At 40.3% G+C, this 24,165-nt stretch overlaps 1 protein-coding gene across 3 annotated transcripts in view; it reads right to left on the bottom strand.

The window, feature by feature from the left end:
- The window catches only part of ARHGAP28 (Rho GTPase activating protein 28), a 190,037-nt gene that overhangs the window by 15,831 nt on the left and 150,041 nt on the right, over positions 1-24,165 (bottom strand). For all 3 annotated transcript variants that reach the window (XM_012506403.2, XM_030810730.1, XM_003262065.4), the window contains 8 exons: positions 24,069-24,160; positions 21,629-21,706; positions 16,090-16,252; positions 11,168-11,250; positions 8,320-8,517; positions 7,860-7,973; positions 3,512-3,568; positions 1,777-1,901 (listed from right to left, as the gene is read on the bottom strand). In XM_012506403.2, coding sequence (XP_012361857.2) covers positions 1,777-1,901; positions 3,512-3,568; positions 7,860-7,973; positions 8,320-8,517; positions 11,168-11,250; positions 16,090-16,252; positions 21,629-21,706; positions 24,069-24,160 — 910 coding nt within the window. The remainder of the gene's footprint in view (positions 1-1,776; positions 1,902-3,511; positions 3,569-7,859; positions 7,974-8,319; positions 8,518-11,167; positions 11,251-16,089; positions 16,253-21,628; positions 21,707-24,068; positions 24,161-24,165) is intronic.

Genomic DNA, 24,165 nt, shown 5'->3' with positions numbered 1-24,165 from the left:
AAAATGCACAAGTCAGAAGTAGACAACTTGATGAATCTTCACAAAGTGAACACACCATATAATCTAATACCAAAAGGGGAAAAAAAAGTCTGAGGCCATCAGCATGCCTTCCCAGTCACTATGCCTTCCTCCACCCCCTACCTTCCACTACACACTTTAGTGGTTAATTTCTGAGATTTTGGTGCACCCATCTCCCAAGTTTTTCTCCTGATGGTAGAAAAACTACCATCCTGACCTCATACCATAGATGACTTTTACTGGCTACTTTTCTTTTAAATTAAAATTGAGATAATTGTAGATTTACATTAGTTGTAAGACAAAATACTGACAGATTCTTTGTATTCTGCCATTTTCCACAATGGTAACAATTCACAGAACTATAGCATAATGTTACAATCAGGATACTGATATTGATACAACCTACCTGTCTTATTCAGATTTCCCAGTTTTACTTATATTCATTTGTGTGTATGTGTATTAATTTCAATAGAATTTTATCGAGGGTCAGTTATCCACCACCACAGTCAAGATCCCAGCACTACAAGTTCCAATACCATAAGCGTCCTTCATGTTGGCCTTTAGTGACCAAAACCATCTCCCTTCCAAATCATCCCTCCCAACTTCTGGCAACTAATCTATTCTCCATCAATAAAATTTAATTTCAAAAATGTTATATAAATGGAATCATGCAATATATTAACTCTTACAATTGGCTTTTTTGCTCAACAAGGCTACTTCTTTTCAACACGATTGGAATGCTTCATTTTAAGGCCATCCATCAGTCTCCCTAGAGACAGCAAATCATACAGGCTCTACAATGGATAAATGAGTGCTTCTCATCCTTCGTAAACCAGAAGACAAATGTTTATTCTTTAGTAAGCATGTACAGACAAAAATTATCATGATCTGTGCCCCTTTAAGGTGATCATGGCAGATTTGCAAAAATAATTTTTGTAAGTATCATTCTGATTCTAAGAATTATTAGTAGTATGTTTTAAGGAAAGTAACAGCTATGGTATCCACTTAATTACATAATCTCCATCTGATACAGGCATGTTAAAGCCAATGCAAGTCTAGGAAAATGTTATTCTGGAAGGACTATCAAGATATCTACAAAATGAACTTGCTATATTTTCATTCGAATAAAAGGTCAAACTCGGCCAGGCACAGTGGCTCATGCCTGTAATCCCAGCACTTTGGGAGGCCAAGGTGGGCAGATCACCTGGGGTCAGGAGTTTGAGACCAGGCTGGCCAACATGGTGAAACCTCGTCTCTACTAAAAGTACCAAAATATTAGCCAGGCGTGTGGTGCGTGCCTGTAATCCCAGCTACTCAGGAGGCTGAGGCAGGAGAATCACTTGAACCCAGGAGGCGGAGGTTGCAGTGAGCCGAGATTGCGTGACTGCACTCCAGCCTGGGCAAAAAGAGTGAAACTCCATCTCAAAAAATAAATAAAATAAAATATAAAATAAAATAAAATAAAAATAAAATAAAATAAAATAAATGTAAAACTCACTGAATAAATGAAGCTACCAAGAAAGACAATACCTACTAAGAATCCCATTTCTAGAAATTCCTTTGAAAAACAACTTTTGTTGTTAGCAATCATATATCTACTAACTTCATTCTCTTTTTATTCTAGTAATCCACTGGTAAACTCCCTAAAGCAACAGGTTCTATATTTTACAAAAAGTCAAATTTGTAAATGCCTAGAAAGTTATGCATCTGATAAAGGTTTTCCTTCTTGTGCAGAGACCTTCATTCACATTGACTCACCTGTTTTCATATTGAAATTTTGCCAATATGTCTTTGGCTTTGGTTTGATTGTTGAGTTGAATGGCCATGGACACCTTGGAGAGAAGTGGAGCATGGACCCGTATGACTCCTTCCGGCACATCAGACTGCCAAGGAGGAGAAATTCAGTACAGTCTGTCAAACTAGGATGAATATCAGCTCAAGGATGCACTTAAGTGATATGAAAATCAGTGCTACTCTGAATTAGGAAAACACATCACTATGATCAACATTAACCGGAATGGAACATTCCTTTCTTTCTCAGCTGGAGACTCACTCATGACTAAACTTAACCTGGGTTTTTACTTTCACTGCACATGGTCAGGTCTTGCTATAATGACTTAAAATCATGAGGGGGAAAAACTGGGTTATGACAAAAATCAAATGCTTCTATTTATGCATTTCTTGAACAAACTCCTAACTGACCCTGCTTTAAGCATAATTCTGTACTTCAATATATTTTAAGGAGACCAACCTTTTGAAAATTTTAAGAGCCAATTAGAAAATATGGCTTCTCCAATACCCTCTTTCTTTAGTTAGCAGCCATGAATGCCTGGCCCAAATTCAATTCCACATGGGCACTTGAAATGGGACCTCTCAAAGTGTGCTGAAAACATTGCAGAACAGTGTAGGTGGCTGTGGGAAAGATGGTGTCTCTTAATTGTTTTAAATCTGTACCTTCTCAAAGGATGGTGATGTAGACAATTTATATAAATGGACTCCCTAGAGTCACATTCTATCAATATTCTATTGATACCCCAGAATAAATATGTTAGGGGTTGAACTGTGTCTCCCCAAAAGACAAATTGAAGCCCCAACCCCCCAATACCTCGAAACGTGACCTTATTTGGAAATAGGTCATTGCAGATGTAATTAGTTAAGATGAGGCCATTACATATGAGGTTTAAACTGCAATAGGGTGTGCCCTTACTCCAAGTGACTTGCATCCTTATAAGAGGAGAAGAGACATGGAGACACAAGAAAGAACGCCATGTGAAGCTGGAGGCTGAGACCAGCTGAGGAATGCCGAGGATTACTGGTATCGCCAAAAGCGAGGAGAGGGGCAAGAAGCAGGTGCTTCTCTCGCAGCATTCAGAAGGCGCCAAGCTTGCTGACACCCTGATTTTGGACTTTCAGCCTCAAGAACTGTGAAAGAATCATAAATGTCTATTGTTTAATGCCAGCTCATTTGTGGTACCTTGTTAGGGCAGCCCTAGGGAACTAACACAAAATATTTTAGAACAGAGTCAGTTCTTACAGTATTCTCCTAACATTACCAGCAAGGACCATGAGAGCAGGAGTTCAGGAAAAGATACCGAGGGATTTGGATCTGGGTGGGAGCCAAGTCCCAGGCTCATTGCAGCCAAGACTGTACTCCTAAAATATGCCTTTGATTGTCTATGTCCTATTTCATCCAGCTCCCCAGAAGCCTCTCCCTATACAATACATTGCACACTCTGACATTACTTACCAATGATTGCAATAATCTTATTCCTCCTATAACTTTCCGCAGCATTGTAGCTGTGTATAGGAGGCCGAGGCACACATTCTGAATCATCAGCTAGTCAGGTCCCTCTACCATTCCTTTATGTGCCACATTGAAAATGTCAAGTTTGAAGGATAGTTCATGACCAACATTATACATAAATGTGGTGGATGTCGCCAGAGAAGACTATATAGGGAGTTAATGGAAGGGAAAGGAAATTGTTTTTCTTACCATTCTTTTTGCCGAGGGTGATTTTTGCAGTACCTTTGAAGTCTTGGGGCTTGCAGTCTAAAAGAAACACAGTCTTTAGGAGTAATGTTGAGAAAACAAGCATATGTTGCTTTTGGAAGTGTAAACTGGTACAATCTTTATGGAGAACATTTTGGCAATATTTATAAAATTATAAAATGTATATGCACTTTAATCCAACAGCTCCACATCTATGCATTTATCCTATAAATATACTTCATTTGTGAACAATAATGTATATAGATGTTTGTTCGCTGACGCACAGATTGTAACAGCAAAAGATTAGACACACACTGTTCACCAATAGGAGATTGTTGAAATAACTTATGGTGTGTCTATGGAATAGCACGCAAAAGAAGCAGAGAAGCAAAGGTGCTGGCTTTCTAGACTGATATAAAATAATCCCCCATGATTTGTTAAGTCAGTAAGGCAGGACGCAGGACAGTGCCTCCTGTATGCTACATTCATGTTAAAGGGGAAAGAACATACATTGATATTTGCTGGTAAGCGGATAGAGCATCTCATAAGGTTTATACACCTGCATGTTCCTGTACACACACCCTGCCGTTGGTGATACTATTTGTCTCCAGGAGGGGAAGTCACAGGTGGCTGATTTTTATTCTATGGTCTTTTCTGACCTCTAAATTTGTAACTTGTTAATAAACTGTCTATTCCAATCAAAATTAAAAATTAAAAACACAACACAGCGGCTGGGCACAGTGGCTCATGCCTGTAATCCCAGCACTTTGGGAGGCCAAGGTGGGGAGATAACGAGATTGGGAGATCTAGACCATCCTGGCTAACATGGTGAAACCCCGTCTTTACTAAAAATACAAAAAAATTAGCTGAGCATGGTGGCACATGCCTGTAGTCCCAACTACTCGGGAGGCTGAGGCAGAAGAATCGCTTGAATCCAGGATGTGGAGGTTGCAGTGAGCTGAGATTGCACCACTGCACTTCAGCCTGGGTGACAGAGCAAGACTCCATCTCAAAAAAAAACCAAACAAACCAAAAAGCAATATAGTACAATAGTACGAAAGAAAAACTATTTCTTTGTCTTTAAGTGTTTGCTTCTATGGTATTTATAACCTTTACATTCTATCTTGGTTCTATTTACAATAAAACATTAAAGTGACATTGATATAGCAATGTACAGTTTACACACACACACACACGCACCCCGTGAGTCCATCCTAATGACAGCTCTATGAAACAGATAGATCATTATCTGTCCTCCCTCCCAATTTATAAGATATGAACATTCAGGCTCAAAGAAAGAATGTAGTTTGTCCAGGCTCATATGGGTAGTAACTGACAAGGCCTAACCTGACCTCTGTTCCACACATTTAATTATACTGTTATGGTTTTCCAGAGTGAAAATGGCTGCCCCTCCATAAAAGCAATGGATGAACTGGAAAAACTGTCAGTATCGACTCTTAGAATTCTGGATACAAATCCAAAGGCTTCAACTAGGGGAGTGCTTAAGTAAGAGGAAGAGCTGTGTGTCATTTTTACTTATGCTTTTCCATCCCTGCTCTCCAGTTCAGTGATAGCCTTGAAAATAACAGCCTGCATTTCTGGCATGGGTACTGCAGGGAGCAGAATGGACCTCACTCAAGAACTCTAATGATTTGCTCTCATCTGTCTGGTGGCTCCCTCAAAGACTGGCTCAAAAGGCTTGCCTTTACCTTGCCTAACTTAGAACTTGATGGGTGCTAAAGGGGTGTAATGTCAAAAACGTTTACAGGCAAGTGTTTTTGTCACAGCTGCCTGATGCAGTGGATCGGAGCAAATTGAGGAAAACAAGAGATAACTAAAAAGCTTGGGAGGCAAGGCTGGAGACTGAGATGCTTTGGAAAATAAAGGCTGTAAAAAGCCTTAACATATTCTTGAGAATATAAAGGCCACATGATTGAGAAACAGCTGAAAACATAAACTTCTGGCTGATCCTCAGGCTCTGTGCAAGCAGGAAGCGAGGGCTCAGGCAGAGTTAGAAACTGCTTGGCTGAGTGCTAAAGGTGTGCCCCAGCACACACACTGCTCATCTGCAAAGACTGGGAGGTTTTTTAGTTCCAGGCATTTAAGAGAATCTCTGTCTAATTATCAGTTATCATTAACCTAATGGAACACAGGTTTCCATAGCCACACAAAACAAAGAATAAAGACTTTACAAAATCAGTTCAGGAGAAAAGTCATGAAGCAAACAAACAGTAGGTACAAAAGCAGAAGCAACAAACCCTGAGGAGGGAGAAGAATCTGATTTCCGAAGTTGCCACATTATAATACTCAAAATGTCCAGTCTTCAACAAATAGCCGTTAGGTAAAAAAAGGTCAAGGAAATATTGCTCCTACACAAGGAGAAAAAGCAATAGTTTCTAAAGAAACTGTCTAAGGACGTCCAGACATTGGACTTACTAGAAAAAGTCTTCAGGCTAGGTGTGGTGGTTCACTCCTGTAATCCCAGCACTTTGGGAGGCAGAGGCGGGCGGATCACCTGAGGTCAGGAGTTCGAAACCAGCCTGGCCAACATGGTGAAACGCCGTCTCTACTAAAAATATTAAAAAAAATAGCCAGGCATGATGGCAAGCACCTGTAATCCCAGCTAGTTGGGAGGCTGAGGCAGGAGAATCGCTTGAACCTGGCAAGTGAAGCTTGCAGTGGGCTGAGATCGCTGCAGGACATCATGAATATACTCAAACACACTGAATTGGCATCATTTCAAATGCTTAAAATAGTGAACTTTATATTATGTGATTTTTTCTCAATTAAAACAAATTTTTTAAAATTTCATTTCTAAATAAAAGTATTGGTTCTACTTGATATGAAGTCACTTTGCCTATCATGAGTCAGAGAATACAGTCTTTCATCATGATTATGATAAATCAACAACACTCACTCCTGCCTCACTGCCTTGGCATTTACTGTCCTTTTCCCTGGACTTTCTCTCTTCCTCCTTTCACAGTGGTATCCATCCTTCAAGATACAACTCCAACCAGGCACAGTGGCTCACATCTGTAATCCCAGCACTTTGGGAGGCCGAAGTGGAAGGGTCGCTTGAGGCCACGAGTTCAAGACCAGTGTGGGCAATACAGCAAGACCCCCGTCTCTACAAAACTTTTTTTTTAAAGTTAGCCAGGTGTGGTGGTATGCATCTGTAGTCCTAGCTACTGGAGAGGCTCAGGCAGGAGGATCACTTGAGCCCAGGAGTTCGAGGTTGCAGTGAACTATGATCATGCCACTGCACTTCAGCCTGGGTGACAGAGCAAGACTCCAACTCTATAAAAAGAAATGTAGCTCCAGGAAGGACACAGTGGCTCATATCTGTAATCTCAGCACTTCGGGAGGCTGAGTCACCTGAGGTCAGGAGTTCAAGATCAGCCTGGCTAACATGGTGAAATCCCTACTCTACTAAAAATACCCCGTCTCTACTAAAAATACAAAAATTAGGCGGGCATGGTGGCTCATGCCTGTAGTCCCAGCTATTCGGGAGGCTGAGGCAGGAGAATCACTTGAACTCGGGAGGCAGAGGAGCAAGACTCTGTCTCAAAAAAAAAAAATGTAGCTCCAATGTTGCATCCTCAATGAAGCCATCCACAGTCTCCCACGCTAGAGCACATTCCTTGTCCTCTGCATGGCCCTGGCACAGCTGGCCTGGTGCTTCCCTACTGGGCCCCTGGGGCTCTCATATACATTTGTCTCCCACATTAGGTATATGTTCCTTTGAGGGCAAAGTAAATTTCAAGTATCTCCACATCCTCCTCAAGGTTGAATGCAATGTCTGGCACTTGCGATCACCCTCAAGTTAGATAAAAGCAGTAAAAATAATTCTTCTAAAACTTGTTTCCATTATGTGCCCCCACACAAATAACTGTGTTAAAACAAAACTCTGAATTCCTTGGAATGTAATGAATTTACACAAAATAATTTAAGGATTAGCTATTCCTTTACTAACCAATCAATGAAGAAATCTCTTTTCCCAAGTATTAGACATTTGGATACTGGATTGCCCTTAAATCAAGTTGACAGGGACTAAAATGTTGACTTTCAGCTTTTGAGAGAACCATTTTAGCCTTTCTGGTGGGATATCAAACAATCTTTCTGACTGAGATATTTCAAGAACTTTAACCAAAAAGCACATAACTCTCAACAAGATGCAAAGACCATGGTACTCTGTTATGGACCCACTTTCCATGATGTTTATAGTTATAACACTCCCTGATCCTTGAGAATATAAAATGCTTGGTTCTAAATGTCAAGCTACTTTGTGCCTCCCTTTGAGGAGTACAAATCTAGGCAGTGGACAATCGCCACGCCTCATTTGCTGTCTTACCTCCCGCTCGAGGGTCTTCCTCCTGAGCAGCTTCCTGACACTTGGGAGCTGCTTCTTCAACAGCATCGTGGCTTCATTCATTCTTCTTACTTGAGTGATTAAGAAAGATGGAACCTGGAGAAGAAAAATAGCTTGGACTGGATGGAAAACACTTGAATTCAACCTCCCTAGCAGATTCTGTCTTCAGGCATGGCAACTCCTCCCAGTCACTCCATATCCTGGAGCCAGGAATGGTGGCATTGTCCTTACAAAGTTTAGAAAAAATTATGTGGATCCCTGTTTCAAAGGGAAACTGTGTTGAAGAGTAGCCCTTCCAGAAGGCATAAGGCTGTCACAGCCACCTGGGGTTATCTTCTAATATTTCTTCCCTGTGACCAAGGGAGTTGCCCAATCATGGAGGCTTTATGCTTCCTGGGGCCATGGACTTCTGAGGAGGACCCGTCATCACTATGTCACTCACCTTCCACAAAATCTTCTGGTACTTAAGCATTAGGCGGATGATGTGGGCTGCAGTGTTTGCTAACAGTAATTCTTCATAATCAGAGTGTTTGCTTCTACTGAAGAAAAGGTTTGGTGCCATCACTGTAGAAATGTTCCACAGACTCATTCGGTTTTTTGATTCATTGGCGATCACTTTATTGAAGAACGTCATGAGGGCCTAAGAAGAAACAGCATCGTGTCATACAATTGTACACTGTCAAAAGGTGCCCCTGATAGCTATCATTCATTCTATTCCCACTCACTCTGCTGCCAGAGAACTGTCAGAAGTACAGAATGGTTAAACGTACCATGTTTCCCCTCTAACTGGTTAAAAGTACTGAGAAGAAATGTGAGCAGTATATTCAACTGTCTGCTTCATAAAAGTAGCCATTTTAATGGATTTTATTATATTGCAGTTTCTATAAATATGGTTTACATTTTCTTTTCTTTTATCCTAAAAGAGTCTGACAAATGTTAAAATTAAATATAAACCAGGAAGAGAAAACGCTGCAGTTCAATAAACACAAAAGGTAGTTTTGCTGTGAAGGAAGAAAAGTAATTCTGAAAATTACCCTTAACTTAAAGCATTGCTGTTGAAAACTATTTACAATTTCCTAGGGAAAGGAAAATCCATTTAAACAACATGAGTATCTCATTCCTCAGCCCAAATGTAAACTCAACTAAATAATAAAAAAAATTGACTTTTTGGGTGCTATTTTTCTATTGCTTTTCAACTTTGAAATTGACAGCTGGCCAAAAGCAAATGTTTGTGTGCAGGTCTTCTAAGCATTAAAAAAAATAAAGAATTGAGAAAGCTTAATACAACTTTGCTGTGCTATCAAAGTATAAATACTTATCAGAACCTTCAGAAATTCACCAAGACCACTGAAATCCCCAGAAGTGCTCTTTAGTTTTCCAAGTTTGAATTCCACTGTACAGTATTTGCAATGAGAAAAACAGCACTAAATAGTAATAATAGTTAACATTTGAGGGTTTGCTGTGAGCCAGGCGTTACTCTTAGTACTTTATATATATTCACTCATCATCATTCCAAACCCTGTGAGGTAGGTACTATTATTATTTTAAAGATGAAGAGACCGAGGTGGAGAGGGGCTGAGCAGCTTTGCTCAGCTTAAGTGGCAGAGCCAGGATCTGAACGAAGGGAACCAATTCTTCAGCTAGAGTTCTTGACCTCTAACCCACATCAGCCACAATCCTAGCTCCAGTCACAATTTAGAATAAAAAATGAGAGAGAGAGAGAGAGAGAGACAGTGCATGTGTGTAACATCCTCACCAGTCCCGTGATGTTGTGGGGGGACCTGTTTTGTTAGAAGTGTATTGAATTATTTGATAATTGCTGCATCCTCAGTTGTATGAAAGGGTAGATGACATTTTGACTCAGATATTTGATACCAGATGGATTTTTTTGATAAAAGAATACCGATAAGACAAAGCCAAAAAACAAGCTAATAACTTTTCAGTTTTTGAAAAATTATTGAATTATATTAGAAAAGGACATTTTTATGTCATAGCTGATCTCTCTCCTCGCCTCAAGGATATAATATGACTGACATATACTATAATTGATATAGATATTTTTGCTGTGTAGGAGGAAGGTCCTTACCACACTGAAATGTCTGATAAGAGGCAGCACTAAGAACCATCTTTGTTTTCAACATTATGTTTACTGGCCTCAAAATTACCATCTCTTTTCAACTCATCCTTATCTCAATTTCATTTCAAAGATTCCAAATACCTGTTGTACTTAAAACAAATTTCCTGTTGTATATAGAATGATTATCCAGAGAGCAAGAGAAACTTTGATTTTTACCAACATACAGCAAAGAATGAATGTGAAATAAAGAGAGAAAAATTGGGGATGAAACTATAGAATATGATTCTATCAAATGTTCTATTATATATTAGTGGAGAAATCACTTTTCTGCTTCATTTTCCTAATATGTAAAATGACCAAATTCTATGAGATGATCTCTAAAATTCTGAAATTCTAGAACTATTTAAATTGAATTATTTTCACAAATTTAAAAACGTGAACATGCTGGAAATATAATTTAAACCAGTGATTTCAAATTCCTCCCCGAGGATGCTCATCAGAGTTTTCTTTCCACTTCAGTACACCAGATGAGTAGCTGAGGACCAGCAATTATAGAGTCTATTTTACAAGTTACATAATGGTCTTATTGACTTCTGACATTGTTCCGTTTAAGCCTTCATTTTTGCCTCTTCTCCTACTCCTAACACCTTGCCCAGTGCCTGACACAGGATGGACAGTCAACATCTCTGGGACGAATAGAGTGAATGAAACGTAAATGTTTAAGAAGATACCGCCCGGGAATGGTGGGTCACACTTGTAATCCCAGCACTTTGGGAGGCTGAGGCAGGAGGATCACTTGAGCCCTGGAGTTGGAGACCAGCCTGAGCAACATGGTGAAACTGTCTCTGCAAAAAATGAGCTGGGTGTGGTAGCACATGCCTGTAGTCCCAGCTACTTGGAAGGCTGAGATGGGAGAATCACCTGGCCCTGGGAACTCAATGCTGCAGTGAGTTGTGATCATGCCACTACACTCCAGCCTGGGTGACAAAGCAAAACTCTGTCTCTCAAAAAAAAAAAAAAAAAAGAAGATACCAAGATCTCCACTCTTTCTTGTCTTCCTCAGGAGAAGGGCAGTGGGAGCACAGAAAGGCCGTGTGTTTGCAGCATGCTCAGGTGGCTCAGTGAGCTGTCATCTCCACTTTCATTTTCCTATGAGCCATGTCCTCTGAGCAATAAGAGCCACATGACAAGCTGTGAGGTGGACACGACGTACCTGAGCTGTATCTCTGTTGGCATCAGGCAGCGCCATGACCATGAGGTGTAAGGCTTGAAACTGTACTTTGACGTGAGGCCCTCCTAACAAGAAAACAGAAATAGTCATACATTTTAAATAACCCTGATGCATCCCGACAGTATTTCTTGCTAGCATCTGGTGGCACAGGAGGGCTCCTGACAGCTTTTGGTGGTAAAGACTCAGGTTTTGTGCCCAGCAATGTAAATTTGTTCACTTGGACAGGAGCCTCCGTCCATCAACTCCCTTTTCCCATCCCACGATGCCATTGTTGAGGCAGGTGGCCAACGAGATCCTCAGAATAATTCTGGATTTGGATAGTACTTCCCTTTCAAAGTACTTTCGCAGACCTTCCCTTCCTTTAATACTATAAATAGAAGAGAAGCTCACTCAATACAAGAGAAAATAAACCTTGCTTCCATATAATGAGGCAGAAAAGTATAAGTATTAGGAACACAGATTTATAACCATGTTTCAATCCTGGTCTACTATTTAGTCGCTGTGTGACCTGGGGCAGGTTATTTAATCCCTGTCCCATCTACTTTATTATCTGTAAAATAGGAATAGTCATCGTACCTACCTCACAGGCTGTTATGAGGATTAAATGAGTTAATATATGTAGAGTGTTTAAATCAGTACCTGTACATAGTTATCTTTCTACATGTTTGCTCTTGTTTTTTATGATCTATGACACTTATTCTAGATCTTCCATGGACACTTAGGGAAGGTGACGACTGTAGTTGGATCTTTGGAGATTGTTGAGTATTTTCTTCCTCAATAATGACACAAGATGGCGCCAGAGGGTTGGCATTTACACTCAGGGATGCCATCCACAGCTGGAGAATCCACGACCAGCTGTGCTGAAAATGTAGCATACACCAGAGAATCTAGGCTTTCCTTCGTCCCTCTGTATTCTCTTCAAAATGGTGTCTTGGTGGGGAGTTCTTAGAGGAAAGCATTATGTTCTGGAATCTCTGGGGAGTTCTCAAGTTGAAGGAAAATCTATTTCTATTCAATGGCTGGAAGGCAGTCAGCTGCTGGTGAAGTTAACTGAGCTGTATGGCAGTGGAAACACTTGTGACAAGCTAGTAGGTTACTGGAGCTGTGTGTGCTAGAGTTCAGGAGTAGATGACAAGTGTATACAACCAAGCAATATAGGGAGAGAGGGAGGATCATACTGTTGAAGAAAAATCCATGTGTGGATTTGTAGATACTTGTATCAAATTTATAATGACGCAGGTCAAGGATGTTACTGAAAACAGCAAATACACATTGATGTGAGCTCGCCTGAATAATAGAAACTTTAAGAGCAAGTCTCAGTGCAAAGCATTTAGGGGCAGATAAGACATTATGTCAGTGCATAAACTGCAGGCTGAGGACTGTCTCTAATCTTCCAACGCAATTAAAAAAAAAACAACTCTGGGGAAAAAAACCCAAGAGATGCAGATGTAGGCTTGGGACCACTGTGTTTCCATTAACTTCAGAAAAATTATGAAGCTCTTTTAAGATTAAGTTTAATTTGGCAAATAATCCATTTTCATTTTACTTAGGAAACCTGGCCCAACACTGTTTTGTGATGAATAGTTTTGTAGTTAATTCATTTAATACATCCCAGTCAAAAGTATTCTCTTTCCTGAGGTCATTATTTCCCCAGAAAGTTATTAAGCATGTAATGAAAGCATCTGAGGCTTGATTGATGATGATACTAGTCCTTTAATTTTACGGTCAAGTTTGGGGCCAAGTTTGAAAAGAGAAAGTAATGACATTAGTGGAAAAGGCTCTGTGTTCTCTGAGCTCCATTTGAGGGTATTGAGAGGGACAGCTTAAACACACACACACACACGCACTTGTTCACAATCCTCCCCTTCAGAAAATCTTGTTACAACTAGAGCTTACTTAGGTGGCAAAAAGGCCATTTTTCCTGCTGGTAGCAGGCCAGAACTCTGGGCTTCCTACAGGGTTCGCTGGTATCAAATCAACCACCTGCAATATAGTATTTTTCACTTTCAAAGTCATATGAAGGAATGTGGACTCCTTTGTGAACCCTTTCAGGATATTTCTCAGAACCTCTCCCTTCAGTGAAATGTACTGGCTGCAGGCAGATAGGCAGTAATGATGATACAGCATGTAGTAAATGCTACACAGAAGTTAACTGGTCTCTGAAAATTATGTCACACAGTGTTTCTGAAAATTACAAAGTCATACAGATTAGGTCTTTAGTGAAGTATTTGGGTAAAAGCACAAAAACTATAAAGTATGTTTTGTAACTGACAGTCAGGGAATCATTTGGCATGGTTTGAACATAAGGATTGAATATTTTGGAGGATGAAAATTAATATATTCATATACCCTTCTTAAATATGATTCTCTGAATAGATCTGGAATTAGAGGTTTGAATCCTCCTTGCATAATTCAAACTACCAAAAAACAAAAATGAATGAGTGATCCAGAGATGGAAGGCTCTTATTCTGGTATAAACTTCACCCAAATTTCTGGCTGACCCACAAACTATGCGTGTGTGGGGTAACATGGTGAAGGATTGAACAACTGAATGGAGAGTTGAGCTCCTGCCCAAAAGGCCACTGGCAATTTGAGTCCAGTCAAGCAAACTGCCGGCTTAAAAGAACAACAGTAAGTAAAAGAAACCAAACAACGTTCTTTGGAGAACTACTTCAGAATCCACAGTCTCCAAACACTATATTCATAACGTTCAGAATAAGCTTTAAACTTACTTGACATACAAAGTAACAGGAAAGTATAACCCACTCTCAAAGAAGACAGGGACCAACCCTGAGATAACCCAGGTGTTGGAACTAGCCAACAAGGAATTTCTTTTTTTTTTTTGAGACAGAGTCTTGCTCTGTCGCCCAGGCTGGAGTGCAGTGGCACCATCTCGGCTAACTGCAAGCTCCACCTCCTGGGTTCACGCCATTCTCCTGCCTCAGCCTCCAGAGTAGCTGGGTCTACAGATGCCCGCCACCACGCCTGGCTAACTTTTTGTATTTTTAGTAGAGATGGGGTTTCACCACGTTAGCCAGGATAGTCTCGATCTCCTGACCTCGTGATCCGCCCACCTCAGCCTCCCAAAGTGCTGGGATTACAGGCGTGAGCCACTGCCCCCGGCCGCCAACAAGGATTTTGAAGCAGCTATTGTACCTGTGCTCAATGATGTGAAGGAAAATATGATTATAATGAATGAAAAGATAGGTCACCTCAACAGAAAAACAAAGTATTTTAAAAGCACCAACTGAAAATTCTAGAACTGAAAAAATACAATATCTGAAATAAAAATGAATGAAGGAAATTAGTAGCTCTTCTCTCTTTCAGCAAGTTTTTCTCATGAAGAAAAAACAGTAAGCTTACAAAGAAAATAGATACTGGTCACGGACAGCATGTGAATTAAAGCTTAGAAAACAACTGCCTTGCCTACCATATTCTCTTCTTTCAAGACACGAAAGATTATTTTATGAATCTGGTATGTTAAAACATTCAAAGATTTAGAACCTACATAATTTTTAGGACAAATTTTGTCATACAATTTAGGATCTGTTATTTTCTTTCATTGTAATTTTAACGATTTTGTAGTTCTGGCCAACCGGAGAAGGTTGTAAACTGGTAGATACAGACATCACCTGTTAAGTTCACACATTTTAAAATTTAATTAGTGGCTGGGCCAGGTGTGGTGGCTCATGCCTGTAATCCCAGCACTTTGGAAGGCGAGGCAGGGAGATCACTTGAGGCTAGGAATTTGAGACCAGCCTGGCCAACATGGTGAAACCCCGTCTCTACTAAAAATACAAAAATCGGCCAGGTGTGGTGGCACACACCTGTAATGCCAGCTACTTGGGAGGCTGAGGCAGGAGAATCACTTGAATCTGGGGAGTGGAGGTTGCAGTGAGCCAAGATCACATCACTGCACTCCAGCCTGGGTGACAGTGAGAGACTCTGTCTCAAAAAAAAAAAAAAATTAGTGGCTGACATTCTCAAATTAAGAGTTTTCGCATTAAAGCCTGGATTTGGCTCTCGGTCTAGCACAGCAACCATTATGGAGAACCAAGCAGTGGCCAGTGTCTCTAGATGGGGTGTGTCCTCTCAGTTTGGACACAGATCTTTTTGGTCCATGTAGAATCAACATTTACTTAGCATGCTCATACATATTTAGATTTGCAACCCCTGAACTCCCCAGGTTAACAGTTAAAGCCCCCACTATGTACCCCCATTCTACTTTTCCAAACTTTTCTCTTGTTATATCCTCCACAATATACAACCGTTATGCTCAAACCATGCCAAATGATTCCTTGTCAATTACAACACACAGTTTATAATTTTTGCGCTTTTGCCCACATACTTCACTTAAAGGCCTAATCTATATGACTTTGTAACTTTCAGAAACATGATGTGACTTTGTAACTTTCAGAGACAAATTATCTTCTGTGAAGTATTTATTGCATGCTGCATCATCAGACCTAGGACCTCAGATTTAAGAAAGGGAGTGATGTATTTTTTGATGCATTATCACACACCAGTCTCTATTATAAATGACTTTATTCAATATCCAGGGCAAGCCTGACAAGTAATTATTATCTGTAATTTACAGATGTAGTAACTGAGGCTCAGAAGGTTTGATTGCATGGCTAACAGATGGTTGCACAGGAATCCAAATCTCAAGAGCCTGGTCTTTCTGCAAACCCCTCTGCCTTTTAATGATTATAAAACCCTAAACCAGGCTTAAGTATATAAGTATGTAAGTAGGTGACTGTTTGCCATCAAACTTAATATTCCACCAAGCACTGTCAGGACACAGCAAATCTATACATGAGCACATTTGATTCAGCATCTCTCTTCTGCTCTCACTTTATTGACCTTATATCTTAGCGTATTCACATTTAACGTCTTCCACCTACTTTCCATTAGACTGATGAAGGCAGGTATATATTCCACAGGGAAGAGAGAGGTGGGCAGTTCTCTGAAAAATGCTTTCAACATTACTGCAGCTTCTCTATGGCACATTTTGTCCCATTTAAATTTATCAGCATTAAACTTGGCATCAAGTTCTTCACGGTATTGCTGTAAATCAAGGAAAATAGTCAGTATTCAATGCGTTTTTACCACCTGACCCCATTTTCCCCTTTGAAAACTGTTCTTATGTAAACTGTTATTGTAAACAGACTGGTAAGGTAATGTCTACTAAGAGTAATTTTTTTCAACATGATTAAGGGCAATAGCTATGTGAGGATGAATTTTTAAAAACAATTTTCTAAAATATTTAAAAAATAATGTTGATCTTGAAATAATTTTCTAATTCTACACAAATACAGAAGTTCTCTACTCTGATCACAGTTTCATTTCTGTGGTTTTGACAGAATACCACTATTCCCACATGATAAATACACTGTTAGATTCTGACAAAGTCTCCGTTCTCCCTCTTTTCATAATCCCTTCTGCCATCCTCTCTTCTATTTCTAAATTAGATCAAGAAGGTTTGCCTCTCAGCCAGTTCACATACAGAATGAGAAACATCCCAGTAAAGTAACTCTGACCTCGCTGCAACATGCAAACCTATGACATCTTCCTGGAGCAGTGACAGCAAAGTTTTATTCCAAGACAGACACATGCCTTCCACATGTTTGCATGCTTGCCCAATCCTTCATAAGGTTTGGAACACTGTGCAAATAACTTTAAAAAAAATCTCTAAGCCTCCATAAGTTCTACTTGGCTTACAAATTTTACATTATGAATTCATCTGATTATCAATGCCACTCAGGCTTCATGTTTCTTTTCAAAGGCAAACTCATTTTTCACTGCTCCTTTGAACTACAAGGTTTACCTATAATGCCAGCAGTTATAGTCAGTCTCCCAGCTGACACTAACTGCTCCAGAAAGGATACTTAGAAAGGGAACTCTAAAAGCTCTGTTTCTTTAAGACCTCTGCTTTATTCTCATGAGAAGCCTAATTCTTCTGGCCTCGAGCATGCACAGCCAGAGTCGGTGTGCACATCTGACCTTTTCCTAATAAGGATCAGCTCATTAACCAGCCAGACATAATCACTCTCTTGGCTCCCAGAGCCTGAAAACTGGAGGTCCCTGGCAGCACAAGTTTTTTACAGAGCTACACATGATTCGGATGCACCCTCTAACCTCTACTGATAATATCAAAAGGAGATATTCATCTTGTCCTGGAGAAGCTTTCAATCTTAAAGGAATACTTTGGCTAATCAAGAAACCCCCTGGTGATAAATATACTTTACAAAACCTTAAGCATAAAGTTCTTCCTAAAATGAAAGAGATAGAGTGGGCTCTGAAAAGAGGATGCATGAAATCCATTCTTTGCCTTTTGGTGTCCTGTAATCTAGTGGGTGGGACTATTTCATGAGCTGATACTACTAATTTAGAGTGCACATGCTGTAAGAAATGTCATGTATTGGTGCTATGCAGCCAGGAAAGAGAGGAGTCAAACTCTGCTAGGGGAAAGTCTTGAGGATTACAGGGAAGAGGAAATAGAAGGGGATCCTGCTTAAGCAGCGATACAAATGCCAGCAGATCCAGTGTCTCTGGGGAACTCCAGTTCATTCAGCCTTGCTGGCACATCTGGGGCAAGGAATGAGGCTAGAGAGCAGCAAGCGCCAGTGCTAACGGGACTAGCCTTCAACCTGTAGGCAGTGAGGCAGCCTGGAACATCTCTAAGCACGGGAATGGCAAGGGTAGATTTGTCTTTTCTAACAGCCAGATGGAAAAATGATTTGGGGGAGCGTGGAGCTTGGCATAGGTCGGGTGGGTGGAAGCAAGTGACAGGCAAAGAACCCAGTTATCAGGCCACAGCACCACTTCCAGGGACAGATAACTAAGGACTAATATGGATAAACAGTTGTAGGATAGAAAGGAGAGGAAGCATTTAAGAAACGCCCAGGAGGGAAAATTAAGAATCAGTGATGGATTGAATATGAGACTCAGAGGGAGAAATAATCATCTGAGATGATTTTCCAAGATGATTTCCATCTGATTTGTAATGGGCAGATGGCAGTGTTGTTAATAGGAAAAATACAGGAGGAGGAGTAAGCATTTCCCATCAATCGCCTGGTACCACTGCAGTAAAGCAAAGGGGACATTGTTTTCCAAGTGCACAGGAAGCACCAACGAGAGGAGAAGAATTCAAATTCATTTTCCACATACCTCTGCCAAAAGAATCTATCTGAATCACGAATGTGGCCATCCTAACCTGTGAGTAGTTCCCAGTCACCTAAGGGGCAACAGGGCACCAGGGTCAAGGGCAGGTGCTACAACCAGATCCTTTAGGCTTTTATCCCAACTCTGCAACTGACTAGGGTATGGTCTGTGCTTCAAGCTTCTCAATGTACAATGGAATATTAAAACAACATTCCCAAGATCAAAACAAATAATATCATGTAGAGCTCACAGGGCAGGGCCTGCCATGCTGACAGCTCTCAATAATCACCACACTGGCTGCTCACCCCTCCCCCACTCTCAAGTCTATTCTAACCTGCAGTGTCATTACTATGGGAATCCCACGCGTATGCGGCGTGACTGTTTAGGGAATAATACCGCGTCATCTTGTCTGGATGGCTGGTATAAAGCAACACTGAGAGAAATAATGGCTTTTTTTGGTTCTGAACAGAGCTGGCATTTCTGTGGGGGCCCCAATGTGAAACCACGTCAACCGGGTGTGAGTTTACCTTACCAGAGATGGGAGCACTTAGAGGTTCAGAAGCCCTGTTTTTCTCACCCCTGTTACTGAGAGCACTAGGCAAGGATGAGAAGTCTTGTCATTAAATCTCCCTTCAGCAAAAATGCAACCTTCCTCTATTTTGGAGGTGGTTTTATACAAATGCAAATGACCAGCCTAAATAAGCCAGGTGAGGTAGTTATAAAACATTTAGAACAGCCTTGGAATGATTCAAACTTGTCAAAAAAGAAAATCTCGCATGTCAAACAGTCTGCCTCTTTCCATATTCCCCGGTGTTTGGCTCAAATTTCTGTCATTTTTGAAAAGAAAATCATTGCAAACACCAACCAAAGCATTAAATTGGTTCCAAATGAGCTGAGGCCTCAAGTCTGGGACTTGGCTCCACAGCTGCATGTTCCCTGTTTGGCTAAAACCAGCAGCTTCCTCTCAGGGCTGCTTCCCTGTCAGCCTCCCCAAGCATTAAAGCACAAAGCCAGGCCAGACCGTTCACAGTAATGATACACTAGCGAACCACAAGGGCTGGTATCATCGACTTGGTTCAATCCGAGGATTATTACAATGGAGTTTTTAGTAGTTCAGTGGATGAATTACAAAAAAAGGAGGTAGTTTAAATAAAAAGTTTGAATAAAGGAGAGGAATAAAGATCCCCTTGATGCATCACGTTTCAATGTCTTTCTAACTGCAGTGTTTCCTGGTTTCTGTTCTCTTGCCCAGATTTCTTTTATGTTGGCCTTCCTGGGGCTCAAACCATGAAAACATCTGAATTACATTTTCCACTAATAAGTGATGGAATAAATAGGCTGAAACTACATAAAACTGGGTAGGGGAGAAAAAAGACTGACCTATATGTGGTTCAGGAATGCACATGCCTATAATAACATTCCGAAGGAATGATTAGCCTTTGAGGAGCATTTTTCAGTGGAAGATTAGCCAAAGAAAGGTAACTGCTGCTATGATGTTAAACTTTGTGCACATAAGAAATGCCCTGTAATGTTTTCTCCTTTTGGTGATTTAAAAACAGGACATTTAAATCATATCCATTATGCATGTTATACACCCATGCATGCGTGTGTACACACGCACATACACACACACACAGAGGAACCAATAAGAATATGTGCAAATACAGTTTCCCAATTATGGACAGAGGTTTCAAGAGATGGAATCTGTTTCTGTTTAGGAAATTTCTTTCTTTCATTTTGGTTCTCTGACTCTGCAGATATAACCAAAGATTTAACCAAAATAAGTAATGGTTTTCATCCTTACATGTAGGATACATTTGTCTAGAAGAGTATGTAAGAACCAAACACATGAGAAACAGAGACAGAAAGCAGATGCAACTTAGAAAGCATAAACCTTAAGGAGCCGTTGGGCATTTCCCTGCCTTCCACAAGAACTTGTGCCAGCATTCAGCCAACTCCACTCTCAGGGAAGTCGTAACCCCTCAACATGCCCGGAGCCCTGATGCCCTGGTGCCCTGCTCTGACCTCGCTTCACAGAAGACCTTGCCCTTATTTGCAAAAGCCCAGGTAGCCAACTTTCCCAGCTGCGGGCCCCTTCTGGATGTGGCTCAGCCATATTTTCTGCAGGAAGCCCCAGCCCACGACAGGGTGAGGCATGGGTACTAGGGCCTGGCCCATTCTGCCCAGCACACGGCTCCTCCATGGTTAGGAATTGTCAGACCTGCACCCTAGCCAATCCTGGTTCCTGCCTCTTTCATCCTACAGAAGCAGTACCGCCATGACCCTTCTCTGCTCCTCACCCATCTCAGCATCTGCTTTCTGGAGGATCCAATAGACACAGCCTATCTATTCTCGGTTTCCACTTAGAAAAACCTCTTATCACACTTCTGTGTAAAAACTCTGAGACTGATACAAATAGAATTTCCCAAGGCATGTACCAAAATGAATTAATGAAGAGATGCTGTTTTGCCTCTACGAATGTTTTTTTGATAAACATTACCACATTGGTTTTCCCCTGCCCCTGAGACTTTGCTCAGGGATCCATCTTTTAAAACTGCTCAGGTTTGATCCAACCACAGGAGTGAGCTCTCCATGGTGTATGCCTACCCACAGACACAGTGGGATGTTTTGCTGGATTTTTACGAGAAGAGCTTTTCTTTTCTAATAATTCTTTGCTTTATCATACTATAGAGTTTGCCACCTCATGGAAGTAAGAAAGCAAAAGAACAAGATTCACACTGAACAGCTGGTTTTAGATGTGGATGTTAACATTACCGTAAGTGGAACTGGGTTTTGGAACTGCTGAGTGAGTATTCTAGTGGTTATAGCCATTGCTACAAATTCCTGTAAGAGCTTTCACTAAAGGGAGAGCCAAAGAATGTTTAAACCAACGAATGATGAAATAAAGGCTCATATAACATTGGCTTAGGGAATTCCACGGCTGAGAGGAACACAACAAACTAAGGTGTTTAACCTCCAAAACAGTGGTGAGACGTTTCAACTTTTATAAACTGAAGTCAAGCAGCAGTTTTTGATGGTGAATTGATGTGCTATTTCATTGTTGTTTTTGGTTTTTTAATGTTTCTGTTTTGATTTTTAAAATTCTGGATCATGAAAAAACTCTGGCACAAACATTTTACCACAGGTACCAAGGAATACTAGGAAGGACCAAGTGATAATATCTAGTAAAGAACAACAAATATCTGGATACCCGATGCTTGTGTGAACTGGGTCTAGCTAGCTTAGAACTCTACCTAGAAGAGATAAAATGTTCAGTACCTTGACTTTAGCAGTACATCCTGAAAGTCGAAAAATTCCTTCCGATTCCAGACCTGATTCCTCAACTTTCTCAAAAAACTAGAAAGCAATGATATATTACAAGAATAAGTACCTCTATATGATCATAAACATATAAAACAATAACAATGATGACACGAATCAATAAGTAACCAAGCATATATATATATTTGACTGGCACTTGAATGCTTTGTTAAATGTTCATAACCATCCTATGACGTCAACGTTATCCTCCAACATGCCAATGAAAAAGTAGAGATTTATAGCAGTTTTACAACTTTCCCAAGATCAACCTCATAAGTAACAGCACTGACTCAAGTTCGTGCTCTTAACCACTCTAAAATTATATATGCCTCTTAACATTTTTAAGATCTGATTACTATAACTCTTTCTGCAAACTGATCAGTAACAAGAGATTCTAAATCTACTGTCATTGGTTGCAATCACTCTGACTAAGAAACTATAGGAATTCTAGATGTCTGATCAAGGAGTTTAGACGGGGTAAAGATTAATAGCTTTCGTGAGTTCTCAGGATGGTGATGGGTGTTAAGAAAGTAATAAATGCTACCATTTATTGTGCATTGATTATGTGTAAGTTCCTATTCTCAGTCCTTTACCTACATTAAGTAATCTAATCCTCACAATAACCCTATTCTACTGCTAAGGAGACTAAGGAGAACAGTTCAATTCGCTGTAATAAAGCAGCTCACAGTGCTTCTCTGGAAAGGATAATAACTTGGCCAAGTTCACCCAGTAAGAAGGGGATCCAGCATCTCTGCTATTTTCCTTTCAAGAAATGATGGTGGATGGTGCCTGGAACTAAGGTAATTCTTCTAGGTATGGAGGCAAACAGATATTTAGGAAGAAGAAACACGTCTGTAAGAAAAGCCTCTCTTGTAGGAGTGGGAGAGTACTATCTTGAGGTGTCGTGGCGAAGAACACTTAGCATCCAGTAGTAATAACAGCTAACATGTTGCTAATATGATATAAATCCAGATTTAGTTTAACTAGCATTTATTGAGTACTTTCTATTTGCTAAGTTCTATGCTAGATTTTTGTACCTACACAGTACTATAAACTCATGTGCTGAATCATCTTTGATTTTCATATTTTAAACTCTGTCCTTTACATACAGGACAAAGACAATGCTGGTTTTAACTCAATGAAGGAAGGAAAATCTCAGCATCACCATGGACTCTGGACTTTGCTATATGCTCTGCTCCTTTTCCCACTCCACCTCTTGCTGACTGTGTGTCTTGGGTAAGTTTTCTCACTCTCCTATCCCTCAGTTGCCTCATCAGTAAAAGGGCGGTGGTAACACCAGCCTCCTTGGGCTGCTCCGTGCTGGCTAGATGTGATATTACATAAACAGCACTGGCACAGCCCTGCCTAGGGAAGTCACCCACGGAGGGCCCATGTGTACAAAGGTGTTGGTTGTATCCTCTGGCCATCTTGGTGCCATCTTCCTGGCTCCTATCTCCAGCCAATCAGTCACCTGACTTGAGAAGTATCTCAATTTGAGGCACTGGTAGCAAAATATAGGAAGCTAAACAACTGACGTATGATTATCAGTGTCAGGTAAGTATATGTTTCCTTAGACAACATTTTAAAATATCATTTAAAAACTCAATTTAAAATTCAACAAAATGTGTGTTAAGGACTAGGAATTTTAATTGTGCCACTGGATGTCACTGTTGAATAAATGCACACTTAGGTAAAAACCAGTGTAAATTGCTGGCTATAAAACAACATGACTTAAAAGCAAATCAGGTATTCAGCAACAATAGTCACAGAGATATTAGCATTTTATAGTTCAGATAATATCATTTTCAAAACCTCCTTCCACCAGAATTATTTTCTTTGTCTAAATGTATCCTATCTGCCCAGACACACCAGAAAATGACTGGAACATGCTGGTTTTTAGATTTTATTAAACTTGATATGGAAAATTGATAAAATGATTACACATATACACATTTTTAAAACCCAGCCTATGCTATATCTCAGCAAATATTTGTATGATTTATATATGCATTGGTAATAATTAATGGTCATCTTTCTCTAGACAGAATAATCAAATACACACACAAACACATTCATATGTATAAATAACATTTGAAAAAATATTGGAAAAAAATGTAACTGTTCGTGCCCTGGGTCAGACCATCTGTGTCTGTCACCTGATGTGTTATGGGCAAACAAAATGTAACAGGCTCCAAAAGAATGCAGCAAGGCCAACTGGTCCAGGCACCATGGGCTGTTATGCGGTACATGGAATAAAGCTGAAAATTATCAGGGGCCTGAGTCCTAATAGGGCGATAGTGTCTTTAAATATAAAAGAACATTCATTTGTGGGTTTACAAAGTACCAAATCATAAGCATGAGGCTCTGTGAATTCCCCTTTCATTTGCCTGCTACTCACTTTTTGTAATACCAGGGGAACTTTCACTCCAGGGTCTTTCTTTCGATCACTGTCCAGGAGGACTGTAAGTGGAACTCCAAAAATCCCATTGTCTTCA

The sequence above is a fragment of the Nomascus leucogenys genome, chromosome 4 (genome assembly GCF_006542625.1).
Source record: "Nomascus leucogenys isolate Asia chromosome 4, Asia_NLE_v1, whole genome shotgun sequence".
In the NCBI taxonomy this organism is placed as follows: domain Eukaryota; kingdom Metazoa; phylum Chordata; class Mammalia; order Primates; family Hylobatidae; genus Nomascus; species Nomascus leucogenys.
Note: the sequence above shows the minus strand (reverse complement) of the source record. Positions and strands in the feature narration are given on the sequence as shown.